Below are 21,226 nucleotides of genomic sequence, written 5' to 3' on the forward strand. Positions count from 1 at the left end.
CTAAGCCAGAGAGAAATCTTTTAAATACAGAGTCCACCAGTGAGTGTTCTTGGCACAAAGCTCAGTGAGGTGGCATTGGATTTAAATGCTTTCATCTTTTATGTATGTGGTCACACAGCTTAAGCAGGACTGTCGGAGTCTTGCAGCTCTGGGTCACCAGCAGGAGGGTCAGGCTGTGACCATGAGGAAGCCACCCTGGAAGGTCACACTTTGGTGGTAACTGACCTGGTTACCAGGTCAGGAAACTTCTTATAAGTTTCCATGTGCGGTTCTTAACTTACTTAAGTATTTAAAGCATATGCTGCAATAAGCCAAACATGGTATATTAACTGAAGTACTTGTTTTTTCTACTTACCCTCCCTGTCCAATGACAGGTATTATCTTCACATTTTGTTGTACGTTATCTCCATTTTTCTTCCTGACAGAGTAAATTCCTTGCCATTCCTGTAAATGGAATGTGAGCATCATCATACACTGTGTTCCAAACATGAACCTGAGAACATCCTCCACCTCGGGCTCCTGTTCACGCCCAGTGGCCACTAGAGCAATTAGGAGAACAAGATCCAGCTAAGGAGGACAATTCAGCCAGTGACTGTTTAGATAACAGAGTTGCCTGTAAGTTTTCCAGTCAAATGGAAACAAAAAGTATTTACTCAACACAGATCCTATTTCTTAGCAAAATACAACAGAAGTCAAAGTTTCAGATCCTGAAAATAACAAAGTCCTACCTAGAAGGCTATTATGAAGAGAAAATCTGGTAACACTCACAAACTCCTTGCCAAGTGCTGACACACACAGACGGCCAGTAAGGGGCCTGTTTGGTTTTGCACATGTGTCTGTCTGTCTGCACTCCTCTCAGAATGACATGAGGCCTGTACCTCCCTCTACTCCAGGGCTAGCTCAGCAGTGAACGGGACTTCTCTGACTACTGGGACAGGCTCTTCATGGTGGGGTCTGCGGCCTTAACAATTCCATCATCGCCATCCAGCTGTCCTATCTGGGGGTGAGCACAGAGCTGGCACGTGGTAAATGGTCAAGGACCACTTGGGGCCTTAGTTTACTGAATGGAAAAGCTAGATCAAGGTCAGACCACGGAATCTTGGCAGCCAGGCTAAGGGACCTGAGCGCTCCATGAGGGGGTGACATCATCAGTGATGACCCGGCGAGACTCATCTCCAGCAGAGTGGGGGGACTGACTGGAAGTGAGGGTCCTGGGCCGGGAGGCCTAACTGCGTTCAGCTACCGCCGTCTTGGAGTGTGGGGAGGAGGTCCTGAACGTGGTCAGGCCCAGGCCATGGATCCAGCCCTGCTGATGGATTTGATAAAGAGGGGACAAAGGGGGAGGGAGAATCCAAAACGAGTCCAGGATTCAAAGTCCAAGCAGGAGTGAAGATAGTCAACAAGCAGAGACAGATGAGGACTGAGAGAGACTAAGCTTTCTGTCAGTGGGGGATGAGAGAGAATCATCGCTCTACAGGTTGGTTCCAAGATGACAGCAGGTGTTGAGACAAACCTTGGAAAAGACCTTCAGGTGAAAACTGGGGAATGGGAGGCAGGTATGCAGAGGAGAAAGGATGCTCAATGACACAAGAGCTTTTGAGGGACCAGCAGGGGACAGAGCACCCTGTAAACCTGGGAGGAAAGGATGGGGAGAGGGGATCTGGAGAGAGGGGTAAGTGGGGAGTCCCGGGGGCTGCAGAGGGTGCAAGGGGTGAAAAGCTGGGACTCCCGGCAGCCCAGCGGTTAGGACTCTGCACTTCCACTGCTCACGGTACAATTTGCATGGCGAAGCCAAAAGGAAAAAAAATTATAAAAAGCTCAAGGGCTCCTTGTTTGCAATATTTTCCATTTTAACATCACTGGAATTTCTCCTGTGCCCCCCAGAATATCTGGCTGGTTGGACAACTAGAACCTGACACTCCAAAGCCCCAACCATCATCTAACCTCCTATGAAGGCTCCAGCCCCGTCCCCAGCACAGATCTGAACCCTCTCCACGGACCACAGCCCACTGTTCGTCCAGGCTGGCCGCTTCTCAACAAGCCCTTCGTATCCCTGGGAAGATTCCATTAGAAAGGGCATGTCCTCAAAAACAAAAAAACAAACAAACAAAAACCTGCCCAGCTAAGTGGTCTGTCCTGCTGCAGTGTGGCCAGCCAAGTAGGAATGACCAGCAACGGACATGTGGCAGCTCTTACACTCTCCCCAGGAACTCAAGATCACGCAGAACCAATGCCCTGGCTCCATTCTGAAATAAAGCAGTTAAGTATAGAGGTTGATAATAGGATAGTATTTGCTGCTCACAGCAAACACAGATGTAGAGAACATGTGTCCTGCTGTTGGTGTTTGAGGCCCTTCATACCTGGTGCCCCATGGCAAGACTCAGGAGGCGAGACGCTGCCCACAGGGGTCTGGGGGGATCTCTGGACCTGCAGCTAATCTGCTGGATTCCCCCATCCCACCCCATCTCCACTTGCTCTCCTGAGAGGGAGAGGAGTGCCTCACTGACCCTGCTGCTGCCAGATAGAGCGGTGCAAGAGCCCTCGTGTCTGTCTGACAGCCCACAGAGCCTCACGACAGAACTGCAGGCTGACCCCGTGGCTGCCCTGGACCTGGCCGCCGCGACTGGGGAGGCCACCGTGGGTCTGCATGGCTGCTCCTGTGGCTGCCTTTGGAGGATGCCCCCCTCGGCCCAGCAAGGGAACACTGGTGGGCCTGAGTTCCTGCGTTCTCTTCATTCATTACCACCTCTGTTTCTCTTTCCAGAGAACCTGCCACTCTCTCTGGTAAGAAAATCTTCCTCCTTGACAGAAGGGAGAGCTGAAGGAAATCAGGATGCATTCAGAGCCCACATCGGCTACTCCACGAAGGTGCATCACCCGGCCCCGCAGCTGGTCAGCCCCTTCCCTGTTCTCACTGCAAAGCCACCCCTGAGTGTGCAGGACACCCGCCCACTCACAGGGTCCTCGGGGGGCCCAAGCCAAGTGGGGCTATGAACCCTGCACAGCCCTTCTGCCCCCGCTGGTAGCCTGCCCTCGTGGGTGACCAGACAGGCGTGGGGCCACATGCCCCAGGGACAGCACTTCCAAGGGCCTCCAATGGCCGGCAGGACAGCAGCTCACCAACTTCTCAAATGTTTTAAAAAATCATATTCACTATCCCAATTCCTAAAAGTTAAAAAGAGCCCAGCAGAAAAGCCTGGGAATGACTATGGAAAGCAGTGGCCTTTTCCTTCCTGGCGTATTTTAAAAGCTAATACCAGTGAGGTGTTGACAGAAGCCAGGGTTCAGAGACAGAAACAACCTCCAGCCGGAGCCCGCCTCTGTGTCTGTCCTTAGCACCACGGTACTGCAACTCCTCATGTCATAGTTTATCTGTCTGTTCTGTGTCCTGGAACGTATTCTCTGAGCAGTTTTTCTTTGCTCATCTTTCTATACCGGAATTCAGCACAGTGCCTGGCATTCAAAAAATGCTGACCAAGTGAACAAGGCCCAGAGAACTGATGGGCTCAGCTGTGTTCTGAGAACGTGTGGATTCACTGGCCATCCTTTACCCTGACCACTGCCAACATCCATCACTGAGAAGATTAATTATTAGAAAGATCAACTTACTTATTACAAAAATGAAAACAATGACTTTATGTGTCAAACTTACTCTTCCTGGCTGGTCAGGTTATATGTACTTTCCTAGCCTCAGTTTCCTCATCTGCAAAGTGGGCACAACAGGGATACCACCACCCATGGTTCCCCAGGCCTGAGGTTCCCCAGCTGTGGCAGTGCTCAGCGAGTGTTCAACCTCCTTCCACCCCTCTCTGCTTCTGTGGAAGGGACCAGGGTGCCACTCTCTTACTCACCTTGCATGAATTTATAGTATCGAGCAAATCAGCCTTTTTTTCATTTATAGGCACTTCTGCTATCTCCTTCCCTATTAACTCGCCTGACTGATAGCCCATTGTTGTTTCGAATGCTGGATTTGCATACTGGGGGGTGGGGAGACAAAAGAGAAAACATCAAGTCAATTAAAAGAAATGTTGAAAAGAGGACAATCAAAGGTGTTCAACCTAAACCATCATAGTTTTCCCCCAGAAAGCCCAGGAGCCTGGCGCTCACTATGACGATTCTAAAGTTACAAGAGCACAACCCCAGGAAAACCCTGGAGTCTGGAGAAGCCTCTGCTCTGGTGATGCTGGGCTGGGCTTTCTGCCGTGTTCTCCTGAGGTCCAGGGAGGGCGGCAGGCTAGCTCCCACTTAAACACCCTTGGAGGAAAGGAGCATGGAGACACCTGGGGCTGCTGCACATGGGCTGTTGGGATTACGATACTGAAAGAAAGCACCATCTGGGAGTCTGACCCACCCAGCCCCTACTTCCAAAAGTTACTTAGCTCCTCCCAGGTTTCAGTCTGCACATCTGTTTAATGGGGATGAAACATTTATTTAGCCTCTCTCACATGATGCAAATGAAAAATGAATTTGGAAAGCAGGCTGTGACAAAGGAAATGTTTACAAATATAAGGCTTTATGGTTAAGTTTCAAATAGGACTGTAAGAGTACAAGAAAATGCCTGGGAGAGCTGTGTGTGCGCTAATAAAAATAACAAATAATGATGATGATAAACAACAGTCATGCTGTTTAAGGTTTGTTTTCCTTGCTAGGCACCACAGCAAGCAAGTTACACACATCTACTCCTTTCAGTCCTCAGAACATCCTTACGAAAGGCAGGTGATTGTCAGTGTTAATATTATTCCCATTTGTATAGATGAGAGAGCAGATTCAGACAGATTGAGTAACCCGCCCGTAGATGCTCAGCTCGGTAGAGGCCGAGAATAATGGAACGCAGGCCTGACTGATACCAAGCCTGTGCTCTCAACCACCGGCCAGTGTCACGTCTCAGGGCACCGACTCCTGCATGTGGACATCATCAGGCTCTTTACCAAGAAAGCTACAGTTGAAGTGAAGAACTGCAGTGCTCATTACTAAAATCAAAGTGGGGCTCATTCTCAAACACAAGGAACATTCCCTTGGCACAACTCCCTCTTTTGCTGTTATCTGAGAACACATGTTACCTGGTTGTTGTTATCTGAAAGCCATGTGACCCTCTTTCACTTTTTAATTTTATTGAAGTCTAGTCACTGTACAACAAAGGAAATCGTATGTATATGTTATATACATATATCCATTCTTTTTTAGATTCTTTTCCCATATAGGTCATTACAAAATACTGAGGAGAGTTCCCTGTGCTATACTATAGGTCTTTGTTGGTTATCTATTTTTTTAAAGGTTATTTTCTTTTACTGTGGACCATTTTTAAATGAAAGCTTTATTATCTTAAGTCACTTATATGAAGCCACTTTGCTAATAATTTGTTAAGTACTAGATTATTTTTAAAATTTTGAGTAGTGTCCAGTAAATTTCTATACTTTCTATAGTAAACTACCATCAAAAACAGTTAAGAAAGGAAAGAGCACACAGCCCTTATGGGCAGGGCCTGTCCTTATTGCAACAGTCTCTCCCCACCCGGCTCCAAAATCCTGGATAAAGGCCCCTCCTTGCATAATAAATAAACAAGCAAAAAGGAGAGAAAAAATAAATGCCAGTGCCATATGTCTACAGAATACTTTCTAACACATTAAGTAATTATTAGAAATTTTTCTTACTCCAGAGGGAACTTATCTTAGACTTTATATTTTACACATTTTGTTCTAATAAACCTCTAAGGAAAAACTGGTCCCTTGAACTTCAAAGAGAGAAAGAAAAAAAAAAAAAAAAACCAAAGGGGTTCAACCCTAAAAATGCAAACAAACCAGAAATGAGGGACAAGCTTCCCAAATAACAAACCTGGATAATGTGGTCTTCACTTGTAATTTCAATTGCTTCTTGACTTTTCTCTAATGCAGCAAACATTGAGTTACAAGCCCTTTATGGGTAGAAAAGAAAAAGGACTGATTAATATAAATATTATAAAATGAATTATAGTCTTGGGATATTACATTAACTTACTTAAATGAATTTTTTGATTATAAAGGTAACTGATGCTAACTTGAGAAAAAGAAGGGGGGAAGATTAAAAAACAGAAGGAAGAAATAAACGCCTCCTGCAATCCTGCCACTTGGGATCATGACTCTGCACAACCTGGTGCTTTTCTTTCCATTCTAAGAACAAGTGGACCAGGGGAACCCACAGCCCGCCGTGGGCCACAGCACAGCCCTTCACTGGCTGTGGGACGTGACTGAGCCTCCCTGGGTCTCTCCCTTCTCACCATGTGCAGAGTCCTCATGAGGACTCAAAGAGAAAGTGGACTCAAGCTCCCCGCACAAAACCTGGCAGAAAAGAGGCAGCCCATCGTTTGCAGCTACCACCGTCAACAAATTCTTTTCACAAAACAGATCATCGACATCACTGGCTTTGTTCCCTGCTTCTACTTACCTTATATTGTGAGCATTCTCCCTGTCCTTGGTGGTTGAAAACATTTTTGAGTTACACAGGTAACAACGGGGTTTTTTTTTTTTTAATTAGAAAATGAAAATAAATGAAATACTACATCATACACACTAGGATGGCTATAATCAAAGACAGTGTTGGTAAGGAACCCTCAAACACTGCTGGTGGGAGTGTAAAATGACACAGCTGCTTTGGAAAACAGTCTGGCAGTTCCCCAAGCTGCAAAGCACAGAGTTGCCAATTTTACTCCTAGGGAGGTGCCCGACAGAAACAAAAACATACATCCACACAAAAACTTATAGCCCATAAGTGCAAACAACCCTAATGTCCATCAACTGATGAACAGATGAACAAAATGTGATATGTCCATACAATGGGATACTATGCAGATACAGAAGGAAACACAGTCCTCACCTGTGCCATAATATGGATGAATCTTAAAAAACATTATGCTAAGTTAAAAGAAGCCAGTCACAAAAGGACCACATATTGCATAATTCTATTTTAATGAAATGTCCAGAATAGGCAAAACTATATATACAGAGAAATTAGATTAGCGGTTATCTAGGGCTGGAGGTCATGAAAATGTTCTAAAATTGTGGCAGTGGTTGCACAACTCTGTGAATATACTCAAAGCCATTGAACTGGGTACTTTAAATGGGTGAATTGTATAGAATGTAAATTATATCTCAATAAATCTGTTTAAAAGTACATGAGATTAAATCATCTGAAATCCCAACACCTACACAAATCAAGTGATTGCAGCCATGAAATTAAAAGACGCTCACTGCTTGGAAGGAAAGTTATGACCAACCTAGACAGCATATTAAAAAGCAGAGACATTACTTTGCCAACAAAGGTCTGTCTAGTCAAGGCTATGGTTTTTCCAGTGGTCATGTATGGATGTGAGAGTTGGACTGTGAAGAAAGCTGAGCACCGAAAAATTGATGCTTTTGAACTGTGGTGTTGGAGAAGACTCTTGAGAGTCCCTTGGACTGCAACGAGATCCAACCAGTCCATCCTAAAGGAGATCAGTCCTGGGTGTTCATTGGGAGGACTGATGCTGAAGCTGAAACTCCAATACTTTGGCCACCTCATGCGAAGAGTTGACTCACTGGAAAAGATCCTGATGGTGGGAGGGATTGGGGGCAGGAGGAGAAGGGGCCGACAGAGGATGAGATGGCTAGATAGCATCACCGACTCGATCGACATGAGTGTGAGTAAACTCTGGGAGTTGGTGATGAACAGGGAGGCCTGGCGTGCTGCGATTCATGGGGTCTCAAAGAGTCAGACACGACTGAGCGACTGAACTGAACACAAATCAATTGGTGTTCTAGGCAATTTCTTATATAAATATACATGCAAAAAAAATACATGCAATATATATATTTATAAAAGTATAATCATACCCTACAGTTTGATAATCTTGTCCCACTGAAAAATTATATAAATATCTTTCCACATCATTAATTAGTTCCTTATCATCACTTTTAATAACATGTAATATTCTAAAGTTACACAATAATTCATTCAAACAAATTTCCCATGACTACACATTTAGGTTGCTTTCAGCTTTTTTTGCATATGCCTCAGATGATAAAAAAAAAGAATGCAACTGTCTACTTCTTCATAAAATTCATAATTGTTCATACAATGCTGTTACTTTATTCTTGGTATTACTAAGCTGTCTAGGTAAATAAGACAAAACAGCTTAGCCAATAAAAACTAGTCCTTCTTTCTTGGCATATAAAACTCAAGAGACGATATGTGAATTAGCCCAATAAAGCTGTTATTTAAAAAAACAAGAATGAAAAAATAAGAAGTTTCCACCTCTGATAGAGCAAGCTAGGAGGAGATGGATCTGTGAGAAGCCCTACTGGATTTTATCACGTGTTTTTAAATTTTTGCAGATCTGGTAAGTAAAAAATGGTGAATCATTTTAATTTCTTTGGTTACTACTGAAGCTGAACATTTTTTTCATGTTCACTGGCCATCAGTATCTCTTATAAACTACTTGTTTATGACATGTCCTTTGTAATTTTTTTATACTGGATGTTTCCATCTTTAAACTGATTCATCAAAGCTCTTTACATATTTAGGATATTAATCTGTCTGTCCTGAATGTTATGAACTTATTTTTTCCTAGTTTGCTATTTGTCTAAATTTTTAACATTATATGGGCTTCCCGGGTGGTGCCAGTGGTAAAGAACCCAGCTGCCAATGCAGGAGATGCAAGAGATGTGGGTTCGATCCCTGGGTCAGGAAAATCCCCTGGAGGAGGAAATGGCAACCCGCTCCAGTATTCTTGCCTGGGAAGTCCCATGGACAGAGGAGCCTGGTGTTAAGGTATTTTTACCACCTGAGCCTCCAGGGCTTCGCAGGTGGCGGTAGTGATAAAGAATCTACCTGCCAATGCAGGAGACACAAGAGATGTGGGTTCAATCGCTGGATCGTTTGATCCCTGGGTTGTGAAGATCCCCTGGAGGAGGAAATGTCAACCTACTCCAGTTTTCTTGCCTGGAGAATCCCATGGACAGACAAGCCTGGCAGGCCACAGTCCATAGGGTTACAAAGTGTCAGACACGAAAGAAGCAACTTAACACACAAAGTGTTTTCACTGGGACAAGCTTAACGTTTTTATCTTGCCTAATCTGCTTCTCTTCCTTTATGAAATCTTTTTGACATCACACTGGGTTTACCAAGGCTTCACTATCCAATGACATATGTTCACTTATATTTTTAGTACTTTCGTGGCCCTACTTTTTAACATGATGCACACTGGAGTTTATTTTGGAATTGGGTGTAAGATTGGGATATAACTTAATTTTCTTTCCACATAGTTAATAAATTGTCACAATTCTGTTCACTGAAAAATCCACCTTTTCCTGTGTGGATTTAAACTGCCATGGTGAACATATTTACTTATGTTCTCAATTCTTAAATACACTCATGCTTAAATACACTCATCACTACCGCCATATTTCTAGACTTTACATTCTAGGTTACTGATCTAGCAGTAACACAGATAGCTTGTCACACATAGCTTTTTAGTGCATTTTAGTATCTCAGAAGAAGCCTCTCTCTGTGGCCCTCAGTGCTCAGCCCGCACTCGTCCCTTCCCTCTCCTGTCATCCTGTCTCCCTAACAGTGGCCATCTCCCTCTGGCTGTCAGCTGGCACACCAGAGACGAAGCGCAGCATGAGGAGAGACGGTGAGTGCAGTCCTGAAGATGTGGGTTACAGCCCAGAGGACTACCTCTGTCCTGTGCCACATGTGAGAGCTTGGGCCAAAGTCAGTTAACCTCCCCGGTATCAGTTTCTGCATCATGATTCCTAATTCGCCAACAATAAGCTCCATGGCTCTCAGCGGGAAGTGTGGCAGCCAGGCTGTGGAAGACCCAGGAGTAAGGAAAGGGGTAGGCCCAAGGCCAGACATCCATCTCAAGCTACCCTGAAGAGTTTGGCAACAAAAAGGAGCTCTTTTGTAGACCTCACCAGCCCTGAAACATCTCTGCTCACAGCACTTCTCTGCTACCTCACGCTTCATTTGTCTATGAAGTATTTTCTTCTCCGCATGTGGTACCCGGCGCTGGTCCCCACCAATCTTTATACTCCAAATTCTAGCCCCCTTATCTCCCCCTGAGCGTGTACAGAGTGATTCCATTCTCTCTTGGATCCTGGTAAAGGAAATGTCAAACAGAACCCAAGGAAGAGAATGAAGATGAGAAAGAGCTACTGATATTTTTTTTTTACTTCTGTCAACCTCAGATAATTTTACTAATTTTGCTGCTTTTCTCATTCTACAAAGAACTAGGTTTATATTCTTTTCAGGTTAAAAAAAAAACAACTGTTTAGCAAGAGCAAATTACAAAATGTTTATTGTAAAGAAGAAAACATGTCACCTACCGGAAATATGTATGTACATATCAAAAAGAATTTTTAAATAAAAAACAAAACAGGTAATTCAGTATATATATTTTCACATCCTGCTTTTTTATTTGCTATTATTTTGGTGCCCCATCGTTTTTTTTTTGGCTGTGCCATGCAGCTTGTGGGATCTTAGTTCCCCCATCAGGGATCAAACCTGGGGTCCTGGCAGTGAGAGTACTGAATTTTAAATACTGGATCACCAGGGAAGTCCCCACTGGAGCCCCATCTTTAGATGTTAAGTCTCATATCACTAACATGCCTATCTGTTAGACATCCAGGCAGACTCTGAAAGTCTTATGCAAGGAGAGGTGCTTTCCCACCACCCCACCCTACTTTAGCAGGAAGTCAGTAACAGCCAAAATGGAGCCAGCTGTCCACACTCAAGTCCTCAGTTGCAGCCACACCCTGGGTGGTATGGTGGGCTTTCCCGAAGCAGCAGAATTACCTGAGTTTCAGCTGTGAGCGCACCTCTCCAAACTCCAGCTGGAGCAGTTCATTGTAACAGGCCATGGGGCTGGGGTTTTCTATATACCTCTACAAACAGAAAGGGGATGGTGCGGATCAACACATGTGTACCTTTAAATTATTATACACATATATACAAAATAATGCTTTCCAACAGACTTCTCAATTTGGTACCTGAAATCTAACAAATAATTTATCTTCAATGATAAACAGGAAATGAGATGAAAACTTACAATACCAAATCAGCATACAGTGCTTGCACATATCTGAGAACATATTAAGAAACCACTGAATTGTACACTTTAAGTGGCTGAATTGATCAACTGTACCTCAATAAAGAAAAAAAGGCAGAAAGGAGGAAAGAAAGAAAAAGGAAAGTGTTTGCTGGAAAGAGAAAAAGATAAAATTAAAAATCTTTAAAATAATTTTTTAAAACTAGTATAACCATTTAATGAAACAGCAAGTGATGGTGTGGATGTGAACTTATATGGAATGATGCACAAGATACACTGTCAAGTGACATGAAGAAATGGAAAATCATGTTATAATTATTTATGTATTTCTCCTATAAAAATGTTATATCAACTTTAAAATAAATAGCTGAATTACATAGAAAATGAATGGTATCTCAATTAAGTAGTCAATAAATGAAATTTGGAAAAACAGGGTCCATTCTTGGGCATATCCAGAGAAAACTATAATTCAAAAAGACACATGCACCCCCAAGTTCATAGCAGCACGATCTACAATAGCTGATAAGTGTCCACTGACAGAGGAATGGATACAGAAGGGTGTGGGTGTGTGTGTGTGTGTGTGTGTGTGTGTGTGTACAGAAGGGGTGTGTGTGTGTGTGTGTGTATACAGAAGGGGTGTGTGTGTGTGTGTGTGTGTGTGTATACAGAAGGGGTGTGTGTGTGTGTGTGTGTATACAGAAGGGGTGTGTGTGTGTGTGTGTATACAGAAGGGGTGTGTGTGTGTGTGTGTGTGTGTGTGTGTGTGTGTATACAGAAGGGGGGGGTGTGTGTGTGTGATGGAAGCAACCTCCTAAGTGTCCACTGACAGAGGAATGGAAACAGAAGGGGTGTGTGGGGGGGGTATGTAATGGAATACTACTTGGCCATAAAAAATGAAACAATGCCATTTGCGGCAACATGGATAAACCCAGAGATCAGCATACTAAGTGAAGTAAAAGAAAAAGAAATATATCATAGGATACCACCTATATGTGGGATCTAAAAATATACAAATGAATTTACTCACAAAACAGAAACAAACTCAGACACAGAAAACAAACTTATAGTTACAAAGGGGAAGGGATGTGGGGATGGATAAATTAGGAGCTTGAGATTAACAGATACACCCTACTGTATGGAAGATAAGTAAACAAGGTCCTACTAGGTATCACAGGAAACTACATTTCAGTATCTTGTAATAACCTTTAATGGAAGAGAATCTGAAAAAGTATATACATGTATGTATATACTTTGGCCACCTGATGCAAAGAGCCAACTCATTGGAAAAGATCCTGATTATTGGATAGATTAAAGGCAAAAGAAGAAGGGGGCAGCAGAGGATGAGAAGGTTAGATGTTATCACCAGCTCAATGGACACAGATCTGAGCAAACTGGGAGATGGTGAAGGATGGGGAAGCGTAGCGTGCTGCAGTCTATGGAGTCACAAAGAGTCAGACATGACTGAGCAACTGAAGAACAGCAAAAGCATATATATATGACTAAATCACTTTTATGTACACTTTTCTGTGTTGTTCTAACACAACAGTGTAAATTCTTCCACTAAAAAAAAGCTCAAGGGAAAAAAACCAGGGCTTAAGAATACTTTTCTTTCAGTGCCTTGAGCTATGAGGATTTTTTGATGTCTACATGTCACTGTAAAGGCTAGAATACGCAGAAGGAAGAAATTTATTAACGCAAGTCCCATTTATATTAACTTTCGGAGTCTCGTCACTTAGATGAGCAGTATGTTGTCCTCTTTCGAGCTGCACAAGCTCACGGTGAGCAAAGACACACTTGCACACCTCTTCGCAGCTGTGTCACAGAGGTCATTCCCACTAGGCAACATTTCCCTTTACTAACATCAAACAGCAGCTCAGCTAAGCTGACAAAGGGTCATCCTCCACAGCAGAGGGACTGGCAGAGCCACGGCTTCCCCAGGCGCTCCTACTCCTGCGGACACTAACTATTCTCTACATGATGAAAACATCTCAACAAAGCAGACCACATGGAAATGGGAAGCTTGAGCCCATTCCACTACCAGATTAAGAATTTCATGAAGACATCTTACATGTCACTATGTACTATCATGTAATTCCACTCTGCTGTAATACTTGTATTTACTTGCCCCTGTTTCTGTGGCATGCTCTTGATTTCACCTGTTCAACACATGGATAATATTCTACCTGGTGACGAGGAAGTTGAGGCTTCAGAGGCAGGGTATATGCAGGCCACTATCCACAAGCCAAAGCCAGACCAGCCTGGGGCATGGGGCCTCTTGTGATGCTCCTTCTACCACCAGTGAAGGCAGACATCCCCCTGTTGGAACTGTGATCTTGTCTGTGTGTCAAGTAATCTAAGAGCCCAGCCCTTGGTTCATGTCTTTTAAAGCTGTATGATCCTCTACGAGGCCCTGAAGCTTCCAGAGCCTTCTTCCTTACCCGCAAAACAAGACCACCCTGCATCTCTGACCATGACCACAAGAAAGCACAGCACCTGCGGACTGCTGCATGAACACACAGCAGTCACTGCTGTCCCCTGGGAGGGACAGCCAGGCCCGCTGGCCATGGGCATGATGGTCCCTAGGCCTGCAGGCCAAACACAACCATTCCTAACCACACAAGTCAGAGAGGGGACATGCCCGCCAGCTCCCACCAACTGGGAGGAGTAAGACTGCTGGCCTTGGGACGTCCTGGCGGCTTGGTGGTTAAGAACCCACCTGTCAGTGCAAGGGACACAGGCTTGATTCTTGGTCCAGGAAGAGCACACATGTCACAGAGCAACCAAGCCTCACACCGCAACTACTGAAGCTATGTGCCCTAGAGCCTGTGCTCTGCAACAAGAGAAGCCACTGCAATGAGAAACCTGTGAACCACAACTAGAAAGGAGCCTCCATTCGCTGGGACTAGAGAAAAAGCCTGTGTAGCACTGAAGCCCCAGGAAGGCCATAAATAAATAAAATTATTTAAAAAAAGAAAGAGAGAGCACTGGCCCTGCAGCTCTCTCCTCAGTGTCACGATGCCACAGGAACACCCAAGAACACTGCTCATCTGCACAGGCGCCCACCGCTGACAGGGCAGGAACAGCGGCGAGATTTCTGGGGCACAGAGCGTGCCGCCAGTAGACAAGAGGTGGGGGACCTGAGGTGGACAGGGATCCCCAGCTATTCTCGCACTTGCTGGGCCTCACCTATTCTGGGAAATCCTGGGACAGGGAGCCATGTGTATCGTGTATCACAGCCTCCTGTGCATGTGGCCAGAGTTTTCACTGGGTGTGAATGTGTGCATCCAAACATTTTTATCCCAAAGGTGGGTGTTCAGGTTAGAAAACCAGTGCACGTTAACAGAAGCAGCGCATCTTTCTCCTGCTGTCTGCTCCCCACCTTGCTGCCTCTGCTGGCTCTGTGTCTAAACATCCTGTCTTTCCTTTCATTCATGTCCTGAGGATTCCATAGGGTTGTGGAGGGTAGAGAAGAGCGTCAGGCCCAAGGAGCTTCAGGAATCAGGCTGCTGTTCCTTCTGCTTGAGCAGCAGCTGGTCTCTTCACCCCAGCCCAGCCCAGCCCACGAGAGGGGTGGGGCCACTGGCTCCCAAGCCAACTCAACCTGCCTCTCCCCAGAGCACCTCACGCCCACCGGGCCCCCCATCCCCAGTGCATCTCCGTCCCTGGCTGCACATTAGAACTCCCTGCAATCTACAAAATAACACCAGGGTGCAGGGCCCTGCCCAAACCAACAGAACCAGGGCCTCCTCAGGGACACTTCTTAGGGAGTTCTAATGCATGACTAGGGCCGAGAGACACCAAACCCAAACCTCAAGGTTCTGGTTCAAGATGGCAAAGTAGAAGGACGTGCACTCATCTCCTCCTGCAAGAGCACCAAAATTGCAACTAGCTGCTGAACAACCATCAACAGGAGGATGCTGGAACCCACCAAAAAAAGATACCCCACATCCAAAGACAAAGAAGAAGCCCCAGTCAGACGGTTAGAAGGGATGCAATCATGATAAAATCAAATCCCATACCTGCCAAGTGGATGACCCACAAACTGGAGAACAATAATACCAAAGAAGTTCTTCCGCTGCTGTGAAGGCTCTGAGCCCCATATCAGGCTTCCCAGACTGGGGGTCTGGCAAAGGGACCGGGAATCCTGAGACTCTGACTTTGAAGGCCTGCGGGATTTGATCACAGGACTGCCACAGGACAGAGGGAAACAGAGACTCCACTCTTGGAGGACACAAACAAAATCTGGTGCACACCACGAGCCAGGGGGAAGATGCAGTGACCTCACAGGGGACTGAACCAAACCTACCTGTTGCTGTTGGAGGGTCTCCTGCAGAGGCGTGGGGTGAGTGGCTCACCGAGGGGACAGGGGCACTGGCAGCAGCAGTCCTGGAAGGGCCCCTTGGAGGGCGCCATCAACCCTACCATAGAGCCTGCAGCCCCCAGGGCTGGGTTGCCTCAAGCCAAAAAACTAATAGGGAGGGATCACCCCACCCATCAGCAGATAATTGGATTAAAGCTTTACTGAGCCCTGCCCACCAGCAAGACCCAGTTTTCCCATGCCAGTCCCTCCCATCAGGAAGCTTACACAAGCCTCTTAGCCTCATCCACCAAAGGGCAGACATAAGAAGAAGAACCACAATCCCATAGTGGCTAGAATGAAAACCATATTACAGAAAGTTAATCGGGGTGAAAAAGCAGGTTATGTCCCAGATGAAGGGACAAGATAAAACCCCACAAAAACAAATAAATGCAGTGGAGACAGGCAACTTTCCAGAAAAAAAAAAAATTCAGAATAATGATAGTAAAGATGATCCAGGATCTTGGAAAAATAATGGAGAAGAAGCAAGAAACATTTACCAAAGACCTAGAAGAACTAAAGAATAAAGAGAGGAAGGAATACACTGGAAGGAATCAATAGCAGAATAACTGAGGCAGAACAGATAAGGATAAGTGACCTGGAGACAGAATGGTGGAAATCACTGATGCAGAACAGAATATAGAAATAAGAATGAAAAAAAAAAAAATGAAGATAGCCTAAGGGACCTCTGGGACAGCATTAAATGCAAGAACATTTGCATTTTAGGGGTCCCAGAAGGAGATGAGAGAAAGGACCCGAGAAAATATTTGAAGAGATAATAGCTGAAAACTTCCCTAACATGGGAAAGGAAATAGTCAACCAAATCCAGGAAGCACAGAGAGTCCCAGGCAGGAAGAACCCAAGGAGGAGCAAGCACAGCAAAACACAGTGATCAAACTAACAAAGATTAAAGACAAATATAAAATATTAAAACAGCAAGAGAAAAACGACAAACAGCAAAACAGGGGATTCCCGTAAGGTTATCAGCTGATTTCTCAACAGAAACTCTACAAGCCAGAAGGGAATGGCATGATATATTGAAAATGATGAGAGAAGAACCTACAACCAAATATAATACTCTACCCAGCAAGACTCTCATTCAGATTTGATGGAGAAATCAAAAGCTTTACAGACAAGCAAAAGTTAAGAGAATTCAGCACCACCAAATCAGCTTTACAACAAATGCTACAGGAACTTCTCTAGGCAGGAAACACAAGATAAGGAAAAGACCTACACAAAATAAACCCAAAACAATTTAAATGGTAATAGGATCACAAATATTTACTTCAAATGTAAATGGATTAAATGCACCAACAAAAAGACATAGACTGGCTGGGCAGATGAAAACATGTGCATGTATGCACTTCCACTTACCACATCACTCTGCTTAACCCCCCAAACTGTATCAAATTATTTTATATTGTTAGGCTAATCATGTTTTCATTATGGCTTGCAATTGTAATTATCTTTTATTTTTTGTCAGACTATTGATTGTGAAAACTGATAAATATCTTTTACTAGGATTACTGGGATTATGTAACTATTATTTGTTTAATACCATTGTACCATGATTGATCAACAGAAAAGAATTCTGTATCACTAAAACTACCATTTAAATAGGAAAATCTGTAATCACTTTTTAAAATCCAGATGTGTATCAGAATTATCTTGGAATTTTTTGAAAAATACAAATGCCCAGGTTTTGCTTTTTCCCTCCAAAGCTCCAGATGTGTTTCTAATGAGCAGATATGTTTAAAAACAACTGGATTATATGATGATCTTTTATCTAGATGGTTTCACTTTTCCTATTTCATATTCAGTGCTCATATTTCATTTAATTTATGTTTTCCAATTTCTCATCTTTTTTTTTTAAATGTTCTTTCTCAAGCCTGTACCAAGTGCAGTCAAAAAGCTTTTGTAAACATAAATAGTATGTATTATATATATTTTAGAAAACATGAATTTTTGCCTATCTAAAACATTTATGACATTTTGATTCCACACATTTGACTTAGTATGAATAGAATGCTAGATTTATAATTTAAATTCACTCAAAACTTTGACACAGTTCCATGTATTTTGGCATATAGTATTACTGCACTGCTAAAAGTCTAGAAAGTTTATCTTAGTCACATTAAAGACAATTTTTTTGAATGAGGCTTGAAACTTCTAATCCAATTCTGAGGATATAAAGAAATACAATATTGTAAAAAACAAACAAACAAGAAATTAACATGTGATACAGTATTATTAACTAAATACAGACTTTGTTAAATTTCACAAAATTTTATGTTAGTGTCCATTATTTGTTTTCATACCTTATTCAAGACTCCACACTGTATTATATTACATTGAGCAGCTTCAGGTACATGCAACAAATTCTGGTAAATTCTCTTTTCATTTTTATTCCAATACAAATATTTTTCTAATTTTCCTTGTTATAGCTTCTTAGATACACCCATCATTTAAAAGTGGACATTTAATTTCCAAATGCATGGGATTTTTAAGGTATCTTTGATATTAATTTCTAATTTTGATACTAATTTCACATTTAAATGCTTTCTTATCTTGAATCACCCTGTGTTTTTTCAGTCTTCTAACTTTATTGAGGCTTTCATGGCTAAGTCAAAGATATCTCTTGGTAAAGTCACACTGCACTTGAAAATATATGGATTGGGTTATTCTCAAATATCTTTTGATATTGATCTCTAACATAATTCCACAGTGATAAGAGAACACACTCTATGATTTTAATAACTTTAGACCACCAAATTTTTGCACCTGGTCTTATGTCCCTGGATATCTTTCAGTGTCTCCTAGTTTATAATCTATGGGAGCTTGAATAGAATTTGTATCCTACTGCTGTGTGAAAACTGTATAATAAATCATAATTATTTCAAATTGGTTCATGGTGCTTTTCAGGTCTACATAAGATTCTACTTCTCTGTATATGCATTCTATTAATTTAAGAGTTTGATATTGAAACTACAACTAAAAATCTTAATTTAATCTACTTAAAAAAATTGTATTATATCGTGGAACTATATGTAACTTTGTTCTGTATTTTCCAAGTCTCCTGTAAGTGTGTTATCGTGTTTTCATATCTGAAAAAAATAAGAGGGGGAAAAAATTCCCTAACCTCTGAGATTTTAGTCAGAAAGCTCAAAGGCCAAGTCCAACTGAGGAGGTAAGCAAGTGTGCATCCACTGTGGAATCCTGAACTATGGCCAATCTACAGAAAAGCTGTCTGCCCTATGAATCCAGAGATCTCACTGCAGTGATGGCTTTCAGGTCTGGGGCTGGGCTCAAGCCTGGGCCACACTGCCTCCCGGTCATGAGACTTGGGAAAACCACCTTACCTCCAGGCCTGAATGCTCTGCTCTCTGTGCCCCCTGTCACCTCAGCATCCTTCTGACACCTGAGAGTACGGGGCTCTGTGTGAGAAGACAAGTTACCTCGCGTGGTCTCGGAGGACTGGTCACCTAGTTGGATTCGTCACTTACTAAGTGGTGAGACTGCTACTTCCATATTTCCTAAGTCACAGACCTCTAAAATGACTATTTCAAACCTGTGCTTTTTGCATGAAGTGTTTTTCATAGACATGCACTTAACCACAATTCTGGCAGAGGCTGCAGGGAATACCTTGATTAAGTAGTGCAGGTGAGAGGGCAGGGAGAGAGTGTGCATCAGTTACCTTTGAATTTTACAGTTTAATGATAACTCAATTGTACTAAGAAAACACGAGGCCCATGGTTAACTAGCCTTTCTACCAGGATATACTTTGCAGTCCATGAAGCTGTGCTGATGGACTTCCTTGCACAGAATTTTAAACAGTATTTCCAATATTGCTTGTACAACCTCATACAAATAAAAAGCTTAATGACTGCTGGCAGCTATCAGTTCAGTTCAGTTGCTCAGCTGTCCAGCTCTTGGTGACCACACAGACTGCAGCATGCCAGGCTTCCCTGTCCATCACCAACTCCTGGAGCTTGCTCAACCTCATGTCCATTGAGTCGGCGATGCCATCCAACCATCTTATCCTCTGTCATCCCCTTCTCCTCCTGCCTTCAATCTTGCCCAGCACCACAGTCTTGTCTAATGAGTCAGTTCTTCACATCAGGTGGCCATGGTATTGGAGCTTCAGCTTCAGCATCAGTCCTTCCAAAGAATATTCAGGGTTGATTTCCTTTAGGATTGACTGGTTGGATCTCCATGCAGACCAAGGGACTCTCAAGAGTCTTCTCCAACACCACAGTACAAAAGCATTAATTCTTCGGCACTCAGCTTTCTTTATAGTCCAACTCTTACATCCATACATAACTACTGGAAAAACCATAGCTTTGACTAGACAGACATTTGTGAGCAAAGGAATGTCTCTGCTTTTTAATATGCTGTCTAGGTTGGTCATAACATTTCTTCCAAGGAGAGGGCGTCTTTTAATTTCACGGCTACAGTCACCATCTGCAGTGATTCTGGAGCCCAGGAAAATAAAGTCTGTCACTGTTTATGGCAGCTATAGGTAAGCAAACAACTTAAGGCAAGATGAATAATCTGTCCTCCCAGTTTCACTAGCTTCACTGGAAAGTCAGAAACATCGAAGGTCCTTGTTAAGAATGGCCAGTTCTGTAGCCTAAGAGTACTAACACAAGGAACTTCGGAGTTCTCAGGGGAAGTTTCTTCCTCATGTGAATGCTTCCCTAGGCAGTTTAAGGAGGGGTGACCTAAGGATCCGCTGGGAACAGGTGACCCACAACTTCCAACCTGGTATCCTTATGATGCTCACCTGCACGCTGGCTAGCATGGCTGTTCTCATACAAGTTCAACTGGAAGTCAGGGAATGCGGACAGGTGCTGACACATGTGAATGTTGGGGAGGGTGGGATCAAAAAAGGAGAACCACAAAACTATGTAATAATAACAACAATGTAAAATTTGTATATAAAATGTGTATTTAAAACAAAGTCTTAAGTTCCACCATATCTGATGTTGATATTGGAATTCCTGTGTTCCTTTTGTTTGCATTTACTTGTTACCTTTTTCTTTATTATTAAGTTCCTTTTATTACTATCTTATAAACAACATATAATTGTACTTTCGTAACCCAGTCTAATGGCTTCTCCTTTAATGGGAGAATCCAGCCCATTTTCATGCACTTGATTTTGCTCCCATCTTACTCTATGTTTATCACTGATTTCACTGTTGTTTCCTCTTCCTTGGATATGCCAGTGTGATCCAGTTGCTAAAAATTCCATACTTCTTGGGCAGGGGTTGCTGCAAGGCTTGAGGGATCTTGGTTCCTTGACCAGGGATTGAACTTTGGGCCCTCAGAAGTGAAGTGTGGAGTCCTAACCACCAGACCACCAAGGAATTCCCACAAACTCCATATTTTATTAATTCAGTTCTTTTTAAAAACTATTTTTGGCTATGCTGGATCTTCGTTGCTATGAGGGCTTTTCTGTCACAAGCTGTGACAAGCAGGGGCTACCCTCTAGCTGTGGTGAGCAGGCTTCTCACTGTAGAGCACGGGCTCTAGGGTATGCGGGCTTCAGTGGTTGCAGCTCCCAGGCTCTACAGCACAGGCTCAGTACTGGTGGCTCACGGGCTTAGCTGCTCTGCTCCAGGGCATGTGGAATCTTCAGGGACCAGGGATCAAACCAATGTCTCCTGGGTTTGAACCACAAAACTATGTAATAAGAGTCTAAAATTTATTAGATCATTTTAATAACCTAAGTAGATTTATTTAGATTATTAAATAAATTTATTTAATAATAAATTAATGTATTTTATTTAGGCAGGTGGATTCTTTAC

The 21,226-nt window shown here is 43.2% G+C and overlaps 1 protein-coding gene across 4 annotated transcripts in view; it reads right to left on the reverse strand.

Moving 5' to 3' along the window:
- Positions 1 to 21,226, reverse strand: part of PDE8A (phosphodiesterase 8A) — a 146,427-nt gene that overhangs the window by 29,241 nt on the left and 95,960 nt on the right. For all 4 annotated transcript variants that reach the window (XM_043434621.1, XM_043434619.1, XM_043434618.1 and 1 more), the window contains exons 6-9: positions 10,810 to 10,898; positions 5,833 to 5,911; positions 3,852 to 3,977; positions 356 to 444 (exon numbers count right to left, since the gene is read on the reverse strand). In XM_043434621.1, the coding sequence (XP_043290556.1) occupies positions 356 to 444; positions 3,852 to 3,977; positions 5,833 to 5,911; positions 10,810 to 10,898 (383 nt within the window). The remainder of the gene's footprint in view (positions 1 to 355; positions 445 to 3,851; positions 3,978 to 5,832; positions 5,912 to 10,809; positions 10,899 to 21,226) is intronic.

Source organism: Cervus canadensis, chromosome 17 (genome assembly GCF_019320065.1).
Source record: "Cervus canadensis isolate Bull #8, Minnesota chromosome 17, ASM1932006v1, whole genome shotgun sequence".
Lineage (NCBI taxonomy): Eukaryota > Metazoa > Chordata > Mammalia > Artiodactyla > Cervidae > Cervus > Cervus canadensis.